This window comes from Lucilia sericata, unplaced genomic scaffold (genome assembly GCF_015586225.1).
Source record: "Lucilia sericata isolate MDLA Ls3-8-SP2 unplaced genomic scaffold, ASM1558622v1 Contig000272F_arrow, whole genome shotgun sequence".
In the NCBI taxonomy this organism is placed as follows: domain Eukaryota; kingdom Metazoa; phylum Arthropoda; class Insecta; order Diptera; family Calliphoridae; genus Lucilia; species Lucilia sericata.
In genome coordinates this window covers 399,003-418,949 of record NW_023994297.1, presented here as the reverse complement: position 1 = coordinate 418,949, position 19,947 = coordinate 399,003, and the positions used below count along the sequence as shown (strand labels likewise).

Genomic DNA, 19,947 nt, shown 5'->3' with positions numbered 1-19,947 from the left:
GGGACATTATGAGGCAGCAACTCTGTTGTTGTAGCCACTCTTGCAAGAAATATACAATTAAAATAATTTGGAATGTTTTTTGAAGCTGACACGAACGTATACTGCTGCAGTAGGGGTATTCATAATCAATTAGATTAAACACAGTTCCAATATTATAGAATTACAAAGAGTACGGAGGAAGTACTACTCTTTAATCTTAGCAGAAGTATTTTAAGTCCCATATTAAACCCAAAACAAATCTTTGTAACTATCCTACGAATACCCCTATTATTAACAAATAAAAATATCCACAATCATTTCAAGAATCCTTATGCATTTTCACACCAATTTTTCAACACAACGACCTTCCATGTTTGTTTTCTGGCACATTGTATATTTGTGTTTGTGAGCCTCTCATTCTTTTTTTTTCACTCAGAAAAAAATTTAAATTAAAAAAACACAAATAATCAAAAGAAGGAAATAAAAAAAAAACAAATATCAATGCCACAAAAAGTGGTAAGTAACAATAAACCAAGAAGGAGAAAATTGTTAAAACATCATTCCTTTCCTTTGAAAAGATATAATGAAATTTGCTTGCACCAAGTGTACAGGAGAGCAAACAGTAGAGCTTAAGGGGTAGCGTATGAAATAGCTGGCGAGGTAGGTGGAATTTTATATGATGTGTTATAGTATTACGTTTGCCCAATTTAAATGCGCGTTCACATATATCATTCCGGTTGACAGGACAATTCTCTTATCTACAAAAATCCAACAACACAAGCTACAGCAGCTCTAGCCATAGCTTCACCACCACCATCACCACACATCTATACTCGCACCAAACCTGCCAAGTTTCCTACTCTGCATATACACAATATAAATGTTTCATTTTTTTGTTACTTTTTTATATTTATTTTAGCATGCAAAAAGCTTCAACATTTCGTATGTATGCACATCAAGCCTCAACACATTTTGGTATGAATATTTAAAAAAAGAACTAAAAAAAAGACACAAGATGAGAAATTTTCTCAACATTTTTTTACCGTTTGCTTAATATTTTTTTTAACCGAATTTTTTATTTCCTGTTTCATTCTTTTCAATGTGTGTGTGTGTTTTTTTCTTGTAGCAAATATGAAAAGTGGCAAGTGTTATTTGAGTATGAATCCTTCGTGTTATTTACGCAATTCACACATTCGTTTTTTCCCCATTTTGTTCTTTCATTTCATCCATTTAATCTTTTAGGTTTTTTTTCCAAGTGCCTCTCATGTATACTCTTATGTGTTTAATATGAATGTATGCACATGTAGCGGAAGTAAATTTATAAAATTATCACATGTTTTCGAAAATTTTATATTTTTTTTTCCAAGGATATTGTTAGTATTTATATATGCATACGTATGTTCTTACTTTATCACTTGTAATGACAAATTGTTAAAAGAAATATTTTTAAATCTTTGGCAAAAGATGCTTTTGACATATTTTTATATGCATAAATGCATAAGACAAGAGAGAAATATTCTAGCATCTTCTAAGCTCATCGTCGTGTTCATTCATCTATGAATTAGAAATTTTAATAATAATAATCCTTGTTAAAGGAAATCGTCCAAGGTATTAAGAGAAAGTACATATACAAATTTGTAATCATTTGTATAAGCAAATTTATTGAATTGGAACCCGAAGTTAACCGGGTTATGTAAAAATTTATAAAAATGTATGCACCATAAAAAGGTGCACATCTACTTGAGGACCATAAGATCCATTGTGACTCCCTTCAAAGAGTGTGAAGATCCAGGACAGAGAAACAAGAACACTAAAAGAAAAGAAGCCATAAAATAGGTTGAGACTAAAGATGAATGGAAATAGATCTATTCTTAAGGAAAGAAATGTGGGATAATCCTAATCTCCCTATACAACCCAATGAAATAAATGACTACTTCCCTTGATAAAACATAGTAGATTACGAGGGTTAAGTTCAGCAACTTCCCCCAGTTCGTTATGGAACCTATTCCCCAGCCATTTCAACTTGAGATTACGTATCCTAGGATAGTGCTCGATCATCTCTAATTCCTTTGAGTCTTCGCTTAACTGTCCCACTTACTTATAAAGGCCCTCATTGAGCAATGTCTCGTTATTAATATAAGTATCTTTTAGCCTTCACATCAAGTTCTGCCCATAAGGCCAATCCAATCTACTATTCCAGGAGTGATTAATGATGTCACGGATTCTCTCGAATATCAACCTATAATAGTAACAGATGGGTGCTTTTACCATTCTTTCCCTATCACCTATATCAAGGTTCTAGCTAATCCGTCCACAACCTTCCGGCACCCAACACAGTATAAATATAAACAGTCTCATAATGTCCCTAAGGCATTTCTACAATCTACAGCCAGGGCGAATATACCGTGTGACTGTATCAGTTCTGTCGGTGTTAATGTATCAGTTTTGTTGCTTTCCAGAACGCTATGATCTCTGCTTGGAAGACACTACATTCGTCGGGGAGTTTAAAGGACACTTGTATGTCGGTATAAACGATGTAGACACCGTCATCCGTGGATACCAACTTGGACTCATCAGTGAAAACTGCACACCCATCAAACAGCCTATTCGATACAAGCCAATCGTCTCTAATTAGTAATTCTTTTACAGGTGTTTTCCCGAAGTCTATAGTCGTAATTTCATAATCTGTAATTCCGCAAGGGGGATTACCCTGATCAAGTAGACCTACGTCAGACAAAATTTTGGTATGATTGTCGCGTGAAGTTTTGATAAACGAAGACTCGTAGAGTCTTAGAAAATTTCTAGCACCACACCCGCTTCAAACGACAGTTAATCATTTTAATACCCTAGTATGTACAATGTACATATGTATATTTATACATAAACTGATATTAAGTTTAACATTTTCGATGTCATTGTCCATCTGTGCTTGATACATAGAAATGTCTTTTATGAAATCCTTAAAATAATGCATTCAATCCAACTGTCATAATTCACAAAAAAAGAAAAACCAAATATCCTAATTATCTCGAAATGTATACTCAAATCGTTATCCACAATGTCAAAAATGACGACTACTTTGTGTTGCAAGGAACTAACTAACTAGTGCCAACATTGTAACACAAAAGTCATAAAATTATCCCAAACAAATAAAAATGCAACCCAATCAAACTACAATATACTCAAAATTATCAAAACTCACAAAAAGCTGGCATTAAAAAAAAAAAACAAAGCAAAACATATTACGAAAAACGCATAAAAATTTTTGACGTATTGGCAAAAAAACAATAAATCTCAGCGATAATTGCAATAACAGAAACAGCTAAAATAAAACAACAATAAACTGACAGACATGGGCAACGGCATCAGTATAAAATAACAGTTTGCTAATATTAGAAACAACAACTTCATTTGTAGTTTTATATTTTTAGTTTTTTTTTTTCAGAGAAATAAAGAAAAAATATTTTTTAGATAAACATGGTCTAAAACATGTTGTTAAAACTGCCCACCCGCAATTTTGAACAATTCCTTTCCAGCAATACACATACAGTGTATGTATATTCACATGTGAACGAGATGATATGATTATGGAGACATTTTGACAAAATGTAAAAATGGTAAGAGGAGAACTGAAGGGAATTTCTGAAAATCGGACGGACAGACAATGGGCAAAGGAGAGTCACAGTTTGAATGTTTGGTATGCATTTGTTAGAGAGTGTGTAAAATGTTTTAATGTGAGTGTTGCCAATAAATTGCAAATCAAAGTCAAATTTTTGGCACATGCAGACATATTAGCGTCCTACCCACCAACTGTGATATGATATGTTTTCTGTTATTTTTGGTTATATTGTGTATGTATTAGTTCATATATGTATGTATGTATTTGTGTATTGTAAGTCAATAATACTTGTATTTTGAATTGCTTTGAACATTTTCTATGTTTAATCGAAAACTGAAAACAAAAACAACAAATACTAATACATATAGCCAAGTTATCATAAGCACACATACTCATATAGGCACCAACAAATAGAGTTGTATCAAATATTGCCAGAAGGCGTTACAGTTTATCATCCGTAAATAGGAAGGTATACAATATACTTGAATATTGGTTTAGAAAATAAGTAATGTCTTTTATGAAAAGTATCGTAAAGTAGGACGTTTACTACGATTTCCTAATACAATTTCGACTTTTAATCTTAACAATCGTACATTTTTACGGGTCTGATATTGTCAAATTTTGTGCTCAAGATTCGGGCCGTAGAACTAATTTAAATTTGAAATATAATGCAATTCTCAAAGAGTTTATTTAGATTATATTACAAGAATATAAAGCAGATTGATAGCAAAACGTTACCTTAAAACAAGTATTATTGTATTACAAAAATACATATTAACTAAATGAGAATTATATGTTAGGATGCGAATGTATTTTTTAATTAAGTATGAAGTAAGATTGAATTATAAGATTTTGTAGTCAATAAAAAGGATAGAAGTATTTTGTATATTCACAAAGTGTATTTATTGGATCACTTAAGTTCCAATTTTTCTGTTACAGCTTCATCCAAGGACCGACCATCCCTTATTGAAGAATTCGTTGCCAACTTTCTCACATATCTCAACAGTGTGGAAACAAGCAGAGACTTGCCTTCTCTGCTGCTCTTTATAAAAAATCAGATGATCGATTTTATAAAGAACTAGATCCAAGTTAATTTTAATATTTTAAAATAAATTCATTATTTCCAAACAAACAAATTATTCACCCCAAACCAATATACATATCTACAACTGTGGTACATTTTCGAGACATTCATTTGGGGCAAGAGGAGTGACGTTTGTTTAACAACATCTCTCTTGCAAATGGTCATCGCATGAAATGAACCTTTTGTAAATGTATAGTTGAGTGCAATATTTGTATGTGTTTATGTCTATGAATTCCTTTTAAAACCCACCTACTACTTGTTTTTGTCATTTGATGTCTAAGTATTTTATGACATTTTTGGTTATTTTGCCACATGTTTCCAATATAAGGAAGATTGCTTTGGTCGAAAATGTTTCGTACATGTTTTCTAGTGTAAAAGCAAATTTTGTAGGTGGCCAAGGCACGTACAAATAGACATACACATTTACGCAAATATCGAGCTTTATGTAAGGACATGATGCATGGGGTGGAGGAGATAGGTCAGCTGGCCAGTTTGCTAATATTACTACCTACCACCCAGTATTAAATGGCATCACATTATAAACGTATCGACATGTTCTTGTATTTGCTTCAAATATCACAATTTGACATAACATTAGTATGAGTAAACATTTTCTGGGTGTTACAGGTTCTGATGCTGGTGCTACACAGTGCAATGTTATGTTATGTACTTGGTTCAGTTGTCATCTTAGTAGCAATATTATTAGTTTAGTGCTATTTGGTGGTTGTGGAGAGTGGATGTGTCTGACTCTTTAACATATAATTTGCTTAAACCTTTTTGGGTACTTGAGAATGTGTCACGTTGGGCTAGCTGTGGGTGTGAGCATACGACGAAATATAGACTCTTGTTAGATTCGGTAAAATTTGACATGTTTCCAATTGAACGTTTTTTGCTCTAACTACATATTGCTATAAATGTGTCCTTCATATTAACTTCAACAACAACATTATCATCATTATACTCAAATATATACATATCACCACAAAAAACTATACTTATTTTCATCTAAACACTCGACATACTTACTACATATTTTGCATAAGTTTTTGCTCTTCCAAAGATAATGAGAAAACATGTTTGGTTTACGTTTATATAGAATTGTGTTTTTGGGTGCGTCCGTCCATTTCAAAACTCTCAAAACTAAATGACTTTTCATGTCACGTGTCAATTGAGCATGTACATTGGCAAAAATTTTGTCAGTGTCATTAGTAAATGAGTAGAATTTGTTGTTGTTGCAGTAGTAGTGGCAGTCGTACGTTGTAGGTGTTACCGCTACATGTTCTTTAACAGATAATGTCAATTTGTAAGCGTTAGTTCAAGTTTCAAAACAGGGCGTTATGCTATTTCTGTATTTTTTTCAAAACGCCTTCTAACGGATACTGATCTTTAACTGCTGTTATCTTAATTTTTGTTGTATATTTTATATTTTGAACTGCAAGCACCATTAATCAATATACAAACATAGTTATTTAACTTTTTGTAAAATATGATAAAAACAAGTAAAAAATTAAGTAAAAAAAGCAGTGAAAGTAAGTACTAACCAGCTTGTTACTTACTATTAAGTATAAATTTCTTCCTTAATTCGAATATATAAGTACACGGTTTCTAAAGTGAGGTAACTACGGTTTTCCTTATATCAAGTACGTGCCGGTTAAGTACAAAAAGCTAAATTTAAGCATATTTTTGGGTAAAAAAATTTAGTACGTTTTACGCAAAAGTTTAGAAAAATAAAGTTATATTTAGTATGCGATTTTTCTTTCAGTGTATGACCTGCTAAGCAGTCGATTAATGTCACTGCTAGGTATGATTATTATAGTTCGTTGCATTTAAAAGCCGTTATGTTCCCATACACATAGGGAAAAATAAATATACACGCCTGGTACCAAATTGACTCCAAAGAGTTTATAATTTTTCAATAACATCCGTTGTCAAAGTATATACATACGTACACGACAACACAATGTAATGGCAACGGATTCTTTGTCAATAGTGAGCTTGTTAACATTTAGGCAACGGATGTGTATAAAATTTAGATTTCGACAACGAATTTTTGCAATCTTGTCAATATTACATAGTGTTGTCGTACGTATTACGGATGTTATTGAAAAATTATAAACAGTTTGGTGTCAATTTGGTACCAGACGTGTATATTTCTTTTTCCCTCTGTATAGTCATCTTTGTAATACATACACTGAAAGTAATCCATGCTTAACTTTACGAAAAAACTTCGTAACAAAATTTTTCGTAATAATTTAGTAAATTTCGTGAATAATTAAAAAAAACATTACTGTATCACACCATTTTCTAAATTAACAAAAGAACAGAAATTTGATATCATTTTTTTTAGTATTTTGCATTATACACTGAAAATAATCCATGCTCAACTTTACGAAAAAAAATTTCGTAACTTCTATTTTCGTAATATTTACAAAAAATTCGTGTATAATACGAAATATTATTTAATAAAACCATTTTCTATTTTTACGAAAGTACGAAAACCTTTCGTAATATTTTTTTCTTCAATTTTAGCCAAATTAAATATAATGATATTAATTAAATTATCATTAAATAAAAATACAACATTTTTATAAAATTTAAAAAAAAGTATAATATTATTCGCGAATTATTTTCATAAAAATAAAATTAAAAATTCGTGTGGAGAATAATTTTGAACTAAAATTAGAAAAATTATTTTAAAATGAACGAAAATATTTGCATAAATTAATATTTGGTAAATTTTACTATATTTATTCAAAATTCACTTTTTTCATTTTAAGTAAATTAATTTTTCCAAGATTATTTTGATTTATACTAAAATATTTCATACAATTTCGTATATATTACGAAAGAATGTCGTGGTGCGAAACAACGAACGATTCGTACAATGTACGACATTTTTCGTATATATTAGGCATGGATTTTTTACAGTGTATCTGATCTCCTTTGGACAATTTTTGCTAGGACCAATCGGTGAAAATTGACGCTCATTTGAATATTTGTATGACAAAAATGTACAACTTTGACCCCCTCTACGTGCTCGTTACTCGACACGAAATTGCCCATATGTAAGTTAAAAAAAAATTTCCTAAATTACAGTTTTATTAAAGAATAGTTTCCTATCATTTTCTTACATTTTAATTCTAACATCTATATTTTCCTAGTAAATTCTATTTCCAAATCAGAATGTATACGAACCTATTTGTTTCTTATTATTAAATCTTATAAATAATGCATTGTCATATAAATTTAATATGAATATAGAAAACCTTCACAAAGAAAAACTTTATTTTCCTTTGTCACAATACATGAGAAAACGATACAGAGCCAGAGAAAAACATTTATTTTGTTAGCAATTTCTCTGTAACATTTCCTTGCTTTTTTTTGCGCAAAACAAAACGGAAATACATACATATAAAGTGCATAAGTATAAATAAATGAATGAAGGAATAAATGAATGAGTAAATTCAATGCAGGTTATCTTATCGAACGAAAATGTTTCTTATAGTTTTTGCATTATTAAAGAAAGATTGTAGTACCTCTATTGCTAGAGAAAAAAAATGAACAAAAACCAATAGTCCCATGAAAACCAAATAAATGACCGTTGGTATACAGGAACGAACTGGGATGAGTAAACATAAGAAAAAACTTTAAATGTCAATTTTGCTGTAAGTACCAAAATTGAGAAAAAAGCTGAAAAAAAAAATAAGTAAACAAAACTTTCTTTTTATTACATGTTATTATTGTCCTTTGGAGGTAGAACAAGAAGAAGACGACATATAGAACATTTCTCTGAATGAATTGGTAACAGAGAAGTCAGACCAAAAAGCTCGTTAAGGATGTTGATTTTTTGTATAGTTGTAGAGACAGTACGAAGAAATTATATAGATTTTTTTGCAGGCTATACCCTACTTATAGTATAATATGTGACTAACGAAATTTCCATTAAAATGCTTCAAATCGATTGCAAAACAGCACTTCCTTTAATTGATTTCTTTAAAGGACTCTATGCTCTGAAATTATGCGACGTAGTTCTTCAGGGACCTAAAACTTTGTAGATTATGATTTAAGAAAGTTATTTAAATTCGGAATATCAAATTAAGCTGCGTAGCTTATTATCTTAAGGCTTTAAAGTATGTGTATGATCAAGACTCCTAGAACTCGCACTTCATTAAATCGTTGTAGACATAAAGCAACTCTATATGGTTTCCCACAAAAATAGAATTCTTTGCAGAAATGAATGCAAAATCATATAGAAAACACAAACTGACACTATGAATGGGAAACAGGACGACAGGTTAAAGATACTTATGATACGTAAGTAACTGCGTCCAAACAAAATAAATGGTTTACATTATTTTATTTGAAAAATAGATAAGAATTGATTGTGCACAAACAAAAAAAAAAAAACTTGGCTTCCTTGTGAAAATGTTACTTTGTTTGTCTAGTTCAATTTAATAACATCAAGAAAGAAAAACTCTTGTTTTCTTAAATTTATTCAATATGTATTTTGCAACCCTCCTCTACAATCTAAAATATTTCTAGATCGTCTATGAGAGGAACCAGAACACAAAATGTTTACTCATTCATCACCCAGTCTCATGAATATTGCGCCTTCTGCTGTGAGTGAGTGTTTGCGTAAATTTTAAATCCCATTTTCATCATTATTTCTAATTTTCAATTCAATTGATTAAAACGCTATTCGATTAGCAATGCTTTGTGAAAAAAAATAATAAATTAAATTTTATTTGAACGCGGCAAGATTGAAAATGTATATTTTCATAGCACACGAAATACTATTAACACCACATAAGCGTTAGTGGCTGTACGAGAGCTAAGAGTAGCAGCATCAGCAATATAAGCAACAGTGGCACTGTGTATAAGTATAATCATCAATTTAAACGACCATTTTTTGGCGGGACCGTCTAAACAATCTAAAGGGTGGTAGCATTTAGAATGATGTTAAATCAAAGGAAAAGTCATTCATTCATTCGTATTCCATCCTATAATTCTCATTTAGTTAAGAATATTTTTGCAATAAGTAGTTGAGCATTGGTCAAATGAGGCCCTATAATTATACAATTCATGAGGGTCATTAAGTCTAGTATAGAACTTGGTTTTACAGCTTTTTTGTCGATATAGTAGTATATTAAACATATTTATGAACTTAAAAGGCCTATTCGGCGGGTTCAGTTGTATGGGGTCTAGGTGGACCGATGTTAACCATTTTCAAAATTGCGACCTGTAGTTTGATTACAAGGTTTACAAGCCCTATTCGGGGGTCCGATCTTAACCATTTTCAATAGGTTTCGTCCCTGGGACAATAGAAGATCACGTACCAAATTTCATTGAATTATCTTCAAAATTGCGACCTGTAGTTTGATGACAAAGTTTACATGGACGGACGGACATAGCTTAATCGACTCAGAAAATGATTCTAAGCTGATTGGTATACTTTAAGGAGGACCAATATTATTGTGCGTTACAAACATCAGCACAAACTTAATATATACCCTCCCCACTAAAGTTGTGTAGGGTATAAATATAGAAAACTTTTCCTCTTAGGCTCTGCCTAGTACTCATCTAATCCTGCCTTAATGCTCAATTTCTAATAGTAGCAAATACTATTTCCCTTAAGAATTTCCTCAACAAAATCGATAGACGACTATATCTCCCCTTGCTCAACCAAAGAAACTGTATTCAACTTTTCGTCTTAGACTCTGTCTAGTACTCATCTAATCCTGTCTTAATGCTCAATTTCTAATAGCGGCAAATACTATTTTCCTTAAGAATTCCCACACGAAAATCCTCAATGTAGACAACACAGTCTCCCTTTGCTCAACCAAAGAAACTATATCCTATACCATCATTTTATTCACTTCCCAATCGATCCACTTGCAAATGTATAGTGAATATTTTTCTAGCTTTTACAAGTATCCTGTTGTGCTATACTAAGACTTCGCACTGAAATTTTAAACGAAAGGTTACGCAATTGCAAAATTGCTAGGGAATTCCTTGTCACCAGCAAAGCAACAACAGTATACATTAACTACAATTACAAAACAAGCATCGATAGTATACGAAAAGTGAAAAACGCGATATCAATATCCGCAAAAAACAACAACAACAAGCATATACTCTGGAGAAACAACAAAATCATCAAGCTTTTTGTTAATAGAGGGTGGTGTTATCCTGTCAAATGGTTGTTTTGCACACTAATGTTTCATTTTTTTTTCCTCTATTTCGACGACTACTTTATTCTTTGCAAACATTTTTTTATTGTTGTTAAAATATTCATAGTAATTTCATTACCGTTACGTACATATTCGACTGCTTTAAAGTTCATCATCATTTGCTTATAAGTAATGTAACGACTGTACACGAAAAAAGATATTGGAGACTAATTAATGACAAAATTACTAATTAAGCAAAAAATTACTCAATATGTGGCCAAGTGGAGTTTGCAAGACTAAATGAGTGGATCATCTTACCATATTTAGAATTTTTATATACCAAAATGGACTTTTCAAAGTCAGTATTGCATTTAACTAAACATTATGGTCTACTATTACCATGTAACATATATTGTAAAAGTTTAGATGAAAAAGAATCGTTGAACCTTTTATGTGACGGCCCTATTCTACAGAAGCACAGATTTGTATATCGTAGTACATCGTTATCTGAACTATCTTAAGGTTGTGTCACCCTAAGGGCTCTGACTATATCAAACTTCAAAGACTTCTGGTAACACGATAACCATAACATGATGCGACATTCAAGTTCATGTCTTTAATTTGAGTCCATGAAAAGTGCCTTATCATAACTCTGTATTACCCAAGATATTGAGAGATATTGTGCTAAAATCAGACTTACAATATCTATATAGTCAACTATTCCGGGTACACACTTTCTATGAAATAACTCACAACCATCATTAACATCATCAAGTGTAATAGTGGTAGTATAGTGTGTTACATTGATGATGTGATGGTAACAAGAAACAAAAAAAAACACAAAAGTAACATTGCATTTTATCCGATAAAAATTCTTTGTGTATATATGAATAAATGTTTGTGTGAGTATTATTTTTACACACACACACACACACACTAATACAAGAAGGATACATTTCTATATGAGAAATTGTGTATGTTTACATTAAAGAAAAACAATTTTTTATGTTTTGTTTGGCAATGACAACCATTAATCATGTCCTGTCACTGAAATATATGCATGACGGCGTTTCTTTTGCTTCTGCTATTGTATGTATGTAAGTGTGTCGGTTTATTTGTTCGTTTGTTTGTATATGGGGACGCACTATAGTTGACTTACTTTTTTGTATACAGTTCCTTTTTCTTGTAGGAGTTTTTTTTGCTTATTTTTTTAATTTAATATATTTTTTTATTTTGCTCTTTCTCTTCTCTTGGTTGCATTTCATTTAATTCATCAGTGTGAGTTCTTCTTCTTTGGGGGTTTTGAATTCATTAAAATGATATCCTTTGTGGAAAGGAATGCGAATTTAATTTTAAAATTAAATAAAATATGAAAATTGAAATTGTATGCTAAAGATTATTTTCTCTTAAGGGAACGGCAAAGCAAATTAAAGGAGAGATTTGCTTTTGAAAAATTTTAAGGAAAAATTTATTCCTGAAATTATAAGTATTTATTCTTCAATAAAACATTTGTTTTCCAGTTACAATGAAATACATTGAAATAGGATGTTTAGAATAGTTTATCCATTTTTTGGCAAAATCTAAACCAAAACCCATTTATAACTTAAATCAACTAACTGGGATCTATTATATAGAGTATTTCCTAGTTTTTCCTTCGAAAATGCAGTAATTTCCGATTTATAATAAACATGATCCCTGATCAGTGATGTTTAAGGAAAAATAAAGCATAACTTTAGGCAGTTACAAATTTTAAATACAAATCGCTTCAAACTGTGCCACACAATTTCTCACTATTTTCACATTATTTCTAAATATTTTTTAAAGCGAACAATCTAGATATCATATAACACTTTCTGTTGTTCACATTAAAATCCAAAAAAAATCTTTAATAAAACATTTGAGACAAGTACACATATCTGTTAAACTACTTGACTGTTTTTGCCTCTTTTTTTCTTCAGTCTACAAAAATTCAATCATATTGTTGTTGAAAGTATAAAAACTTAAATAAACCAAATGGCACATAATATTATTACCATCAATGAAAAGTATTTGGTAGTTTTTGTTATAAAAATTATACACTTAACATACGTTTTAGTGCCAAAACAGATGACAATGACAATATAAAGACATTGAGGAAGATGAAATAAAAAAAAAATAAAACTTCTTGAATTTGAAGTGGATGATGTACATGTTTCCTTTTATGTCACATATGGAAGACGTTAGTTCGATTTTTCCATCTTCTTCAGCTCGCATCACATTTGAGAGGGTGTCAATATGATTTGGAGTATCTTCATTGATGGCATTTCGAGGGGTTTTGTGATGATAGCGATGTTAGTGTCAGTGGGAGTGGTGTTTAGAAGAGGATAAACGATTTTTGTTAGCTATTGTTGTAAATTTTTTTATTTTATTTAGTGATTACAGCGAACTATTTTGAAAGAAGTTTATTGGTTTTAAACCGACTATTGGTTTTTTTTGGCCAGATTTTTCGGTTTAGAAAATTTCATTGAAGGAGCTCCTTTTGTCGTAGGAAGCACATCAAGTTAATTATATATCGATAACAATTTATTTCGCAGTTTGAAAACATTGGAAGAGTTAACAAATTAATTATTAATTTACTTAGTTGAAATAAAAATGGGCGGAATCTGAATAGTGGGCGTGGTATCTCCAACTAAAATTTTTTTCTTAATAACAATAATAAATATTTCCTAAAAACTGTAAATGTGAGACATTGCTATAATTACGTAATTTATATCAAAATGGACGGAATTAAAAAAGTAGGCGTGGCACCTCCTACAATAATATTGAATATTTTTCTATTTTAATATAATTTTTTCAACAATATTCAGCCTTTTCTCCAGTAATTAAAATAAAATTGTATTAGTATTATTTGTACCAATTATATGTTATTATATAGTGGGGATGACGACTAAATTAACCAAAAATAAGCACGAACGGCGGATCATTTTAGGGGGTTTTCAATAACAACAAATTAATTTTTGGAATTGAGTATAAGTTGAACTGAGTGGAATCCCATAAGTTGCATGAAACGAAAGATTAGCGTAGGATTATTTAAATGATCTTCAATAGAAGGTATTTTTTGATATCAAAAAGTCTATAGTTAGTACTTTAAAACATAAAAAGGACTATTTATACCCTACCCCGATGTACATATGTAACGCATATAAATATTGGCTTTACACCCACTTTAAAGTATACCAATCGGCTCATAATCATTTTCTGTCCATCCATGTAAACCTTGTAATCAAACTACAGGTCGCAATTTTCAAAATAATTTGGCACATATATTTATTTTGACCCAATGACGAAGCCTATTGGAAGTGGTTAAAATCGGTTCATTATTTCACCTAGCCCCCATACCCCCCGAATATGGCTTTTAAGCCCATAATTATGTTAAATGTTCTAGTACTCTACAAAAATCAACAATACTTTGTTTAAGTTATGTAAGTCGAAATAATACTGCCGATTTTCGTAAACATCGGGGCTAGTTCCCATACTAAGCCCCCTTCAGAAAATAACTTGAAGATCAATAATTCACTTATAAACACTAGCATAACGATGAAATTCTGCATTAATAACTTCAATGTTAACATAAATCCTTCTTGGCCCCATATAACCTCTCTTCCATTAAATCACTTTTTTGTCAACAGATTGTTAAAATATTTCGGAATTAAGATAAAAACAGCTTAAATACTTTATTCTTAAAAATAATCCTATTTTTTAACATACAAACTGGTGTAGGGTATCATATGGTCCGGTAGGGTATCATGACCGACTATAGATTCACACTTTGTTTTGTTATAAATTAGCACTCTTTGAAAATTTCAATTTTCCATGCCTGATCTATTTTTTAAGAATTAAAAATGTCATAAATTGAAGAGTATATTTTTAGGAGGAATACTTTTTGCATCCTAAATAAATTCTGATCGTATACATGTTAATAACAATGCTGCTTGCTACTAACAGTTTCAAAGTTACTAACAGAATATTTAACAGTTGCTGTTGATAAATATTTTCAAGTTTAAGTTAATTTCTCAGTATTTGTTTTCATTTAATTATCTTAATTTATTTATTCAAAAACAAACTGATGTTTTTTGGTGCTTCTCTTAATCAGTTGTCTGTCAGTCTCTAAAGTATAAAGACTTTGTTGGAAGACAATTGTGTTTATTTTTTCTGAATCATTTTGATAATAAATATTCATAAATTTTAGAAAAATGTTTAAAACGCATTTTGCCAAAGTAAAAAATAAACTTCAACATTGTGTAAATTTTTCATATCCATATGCTACAGCTATCAATGTGAGTACTAAAATATTAAACAATTTAAACAACTATTTACAATAATTTATAAAGCTTCATATAACACCCAACACGGAAGGGTTGTCTGCTAAGCCATTTGAAAGCATACCAGGTCCCTCTAAATTACAATTGTTGAGGGCATTTATGCCGGGAGGTAAGTTACGAAATTTTACATTCACACCGTCCTTAATGGTTAATTATTATGTGTTGTCCTAGGAAGATTTTATCAGAAATCCTTTATAGAATTTAACCGCCAATTGAGATCTCAGTATGGCGACATATTTTTGGTACCGGGACTTTTCGGCAAACGTGATGTTCTTTTCACCTATAATCCCAAAGACTATCAGCAAGTTTTTCGCACAGAAGGTTTATATCCTATACGCCGAGGATTAGATATAATACAATATCATCGCAAGGAACTTAGAAAGGATGTTTTTAAGCATGCCGTAGGCTTGGTGGCAGAGTAAGTTTTTACAGTTATCCTACTGTTGGAATTTTTTGTAATATTAATTGCTTGTTTTGTATAGACAAGGAGAAAACTGGTCCAAATTTCGCTCTGCCGTCAATCCAGTCATGATGAATCCTAAAACTATAACAATGTATATACCAAAAACAGATCAGATGGCGAAAAAATTCATTGAATGCATAAAACGTATACGAGATCCCAATACCCAAGAAGTTCCTGAAAATTTCGAAGAATATATAAAGTATTGGACCATGGACTCCGTGGGTCTAATAGCTTTAGATACAGACTTAAATATGCTAGATAACAGTGAAGCGCAACCTGATGCAAAAATTGTAATAGATAATATGGAAGAATTCTTTCAATTGCTTTTGGAATTGGATATGCAACCTTCAATGTGGAAGTTTATAGCAACACCAAAATTTAAGAAGATTATTAGAATATTGGATTTAGTGAATGAACTTTCTTTAACATATGTTAATAAAGCTTTAGAAAGATTGCAGAGGGAAGGTAAAAATAAGCCAGAACAGGAAAAAAGTATTTTAGAAAGATTGGCAAGTAAAGATCCTTTAATAGCCGCAACCATGGCAATGGATATATTTTTAGCGGGAGTAGATACGGTAAGTTTATTCGGAAATGAAGAGGTTATAAAAAGTTAAATTAAATTCTTTCCCAGACAACTTCTGCCTTGACCGCCTGTTTACTTACTTTGGCTACAAATGCCAAAAAGCAAGCAAACTTGAGGCGGGAACTATTGACAATTTTACCAGATAAAAATTCTGCTTTAAATCAGGAAAATATGAAAAATCTTCCCTATTTAAGGGCCTGCATTAAAGAATCATTGCGCTTATATCCCGTAGCCACGGGTAACTTCCGTACAACTGGCCAGGATACTGTACTGAGTGGTTTTCGTGTTCCTGCAAATACTGACGTTTCCATGACTGCTCAATTACTTTTAAAAGATCCCAAATATTTTGAATATCCTGACAAGTTCTTGCCAGAACGTTGGCTACGTTCCCAAGCCTTAGCTGAAGCGGAAAACGTGTGTCCTGCCAACAAAGGAGATCCATTTGTTTATTTGCCTTTCGGTTTCGGTCCTCGCATTTGTATTGGAAAACGTATTGTGGACTTAGAGTTGGAAACTGTGCTGGCAAGATTGTTAAGAAATTTTGAGATAAAGTTTGATTATTCTACAGCTGACATGTTTAAAACGAATATTATTAATATACCGGCCAAGCCGCTTAAATTTAAGTTTTGTGATTTGTATAATTAATAAGAATTTAATGAATGTACTCAAAAAAAGTCTTTCCATGTTATGTCACATATACCTTGGCCAAAAATCCCTTTAACAATTGGCCTGAATTCAAACACTTAAGGAGAGTATTCTATTTCCTTTTTCCTTAAAAAATTTATCCAAACATTTATACAAATTAGTTAACATGACAAAACAATTTGTTTTACTATATTTTAGTCCTAAATCTTTGGCTTTAAACAACATACATACACAACAAACTGAGACTCTTTCATCATTTTGACAGCAAAAAAAATCGAAATATAAAAACATAAAATGTCTACAAAAGAACATAAAATTTGACCTCGACTTTGAGACGTCAAATAAAATAAATAATCAACATAAAAAGTACAAGTTCTTGACCTAAAGCAACATGAAAACACCAACAACAATAACAACTGACAAGTTTAATAATAAAAATACAAAAAAAATAAAAATTCAACAACACGACATAAACATAAATAAAATGGTGTTAAAAATTACAAATATCAGCATGACACTACAACTTCCGGTAACGCAAAAATGGCAGCAGCAACAACAACAAAAGAAGAAAAACATCGTAAAGCTCAAAAATTTCGGAAGTGCACTTAACGCACATAAAAATATAAAACCTGTTGGATTCCTTATTTATTTAAGTTTCTTTTTTGGTTAAAGAAAAAAAGATAATAAAAAAGAGCTTAAACTTACACATACACATGTATAGAGGAAAGGAAAAAAACATTTAGCCTAAACAAATTCAATTTGACAGTTAACTGACACTACAACAACTGCCACCAGACAACAAGAACAAAAACATCAGTGGAAGAGCAAAAGTGTTTGTAAGCATTACAATACAAAACATGACAAAAATAATCATAAACTTTTACGACATTTCATTCAGTATTTCTTTTATTATTTTTGTATCCTTAAACTTCTGCCATTGCTTGTCGAGCAAGGCAGAAAGAAATGAGCGCAGAAAGGACGTAAAATGAAGCAAAAATAAATGTTAACGATTTTTACGACTTCTAGACACGTGTTAAATGCGTAAAAAATTACACACACAGAGTAGTTGTGCATGTGATGTGTCTTCAACACGAGTGAGTTTTTCAATATTTGCGTGGCGAAAACGTTTAAACATAAAACTAACCTAGGTTTCTAAATTGAAATAAAATCTTTAAATTTAAGTTTAAAAATGAATGATATTAATAAATAAATTAAAGGAAATATTTATTTATCAAATATTAAAGGTTTAATATTTATGTTCTTTGACAGTATGTATATATTTGTCTCTTTCTTACTGTAACATTTTGCAAAGTAAAAGTGTACCGGATAGAGAGAAAGCATGAGAGAGCAATAACGGAAAATGATGGATTAACAAGAAATAAATACTCTCTATTAATGTGTCAAAAACAGTTATAAAACACACCCCCATCTTACATGCAGCCAGTAAGACATACACACCTCAATTTCCTCATCATTTAGTTTTTATATTTTCAGATTTTTTTTGTACTTTTATAAGAACAAAGGTCGAATTTGAAGTATCTTAAAAATTTTCAGAAATTTATAAATATTTGTTAAGATGGATGTACATTAGAGTGTCCCGATGAACAGCCTTGAAAATACGAATACAAGAAAATTATATATATTTTTGGAATGGTCTTTACTTCCCCACCAGCGATAAAAAATCCTGGCCTCAGTATAATTTTTAAAATAATTTCTCGAATTGTTTCGAAATAGGTCTAATTGGGTCTAAATGACAGACTCAGGACTTTTTTTGCAGACTCAGGACTTTTGCCCTAGGGCCTTCCGTTTAGCCCGAAAATGGATTTTTATGTTTTCACTAAAAAATCGAATTTTGGTGAGAAATAAAAATAATCACAAATTTTTATTCTTATTGCCCTAGGGCCTTCCGTTTAGACAGAAAATGGACTTTTATGTTTTCGCTCAAAAATGGATTTTTAGTGGGAGATTATGTATACATAGGCACGAATTCCAACTGTTAACATAGGCCAACGGAATTAAGGTTTGTAAAAACTTTTGAAACCAATTCGACTATTTTTAATGTTGAAACCGAATAGCTCGAGTTTGACCTTCACAGTTTATGTGTCAACTTTATTCGATTTTACTAAAACTTCAGATGTATGTTCTACATGTCATGTTTTGTGGTACCAAAAGTTACCATTTGAAGAATGGAAAAGTACGAAAGAATTCCTTCTTACAGATTATAATTCAGTCAGGACCATGTATGTTCAAATTTATGTTTCTAGGTGGAATATTTTAGAAAATTCAAAAAATACCATTTGAAAGATAAAAGGTACTAAGAAGTTCTCTCTTAAAGAATCATATTAAAAAAGGACCGAGTATGTTTAATAATCATGAGTTTTGAACTCATACCATAGAACATACAAAGAGTATTATTTGAAGAAAGAAAAAGAACCAAAAGTACCTTTGTGGAAAGTACTAATAAAAAGAGTACCATTTCCCCCTTAGTCTAGGAATAGACTTTTTCGAAAATTAAGTATACAAAATATTCCGTGTTTAAATCTATATATTAAAGATAAAACTCAAACAATTCATATCTGCAAAAATTGTGCTTTCAAATAGTACCACACAATTTACTCGAATTTGGTCCTATATAGACCTTAGTACCCAAACACCAAAATAATATACCAATAGCTTATTTTGTGTGAGCAAATTAGCTATTCTTCAAATATTATAAAAATTGGCTCAATTAGTTTGAATAAATTAAATTTCCCGTTTTTCCCCTTTTTGGTACTTTTTCCACAGTGAAATAGCAAATATTTTGTTTCAACAAATATTACAGAGTAAGTAAGTAAAATTTTCTTAATGTGCTAAAAAAAGTACCAAAATACAGCTTTCTCCCTTTTACACCCAAAAAGAACTGAATTTTAAAAAAGTAAGAAACAGGAAAATATATCCAAAATATTTACAAAAAAATCTATTAAGTTTATTAGTTAAAAAGTTATAAAGGACCAAAAAAAGGTACCAACATCACCTTTGTTACGCATTTTCACCGCTTAAAAGT

General features: G+C 30.9%; 1 protein-coding gene across 1 annotated transcript; it reads left to right on the top strand.

The window, feature by feature from the left end:
* The first annotated feature begins 14,996 nt into the window (after positions 1–14,996).
* Positions 14,997–16,935, top strand: LOC119603075 (probable cytochrome P450 12a5, mitochondrial). Its single transcript, XM_037954953.1, has 5 exons — positions 14,997–15,168; positions 15,223–15,322; positions 15,385–15,631; positions 15,696–16,251; positions 16,308–16,935. Exons 1-5 carry the CDS (start codon positions 15,085–15,087, stop codon positions 16,902–16,904), a joined length of 1,584 nt encoding a protein of 527 aa, XP_037810881.1. The 5' UTR covers positions 14,997–15,084; the 3' UTR covers positions 16,905–16,935.
* Positions 16,936–19,947: the final 3,012 nt, after the last annotated feature.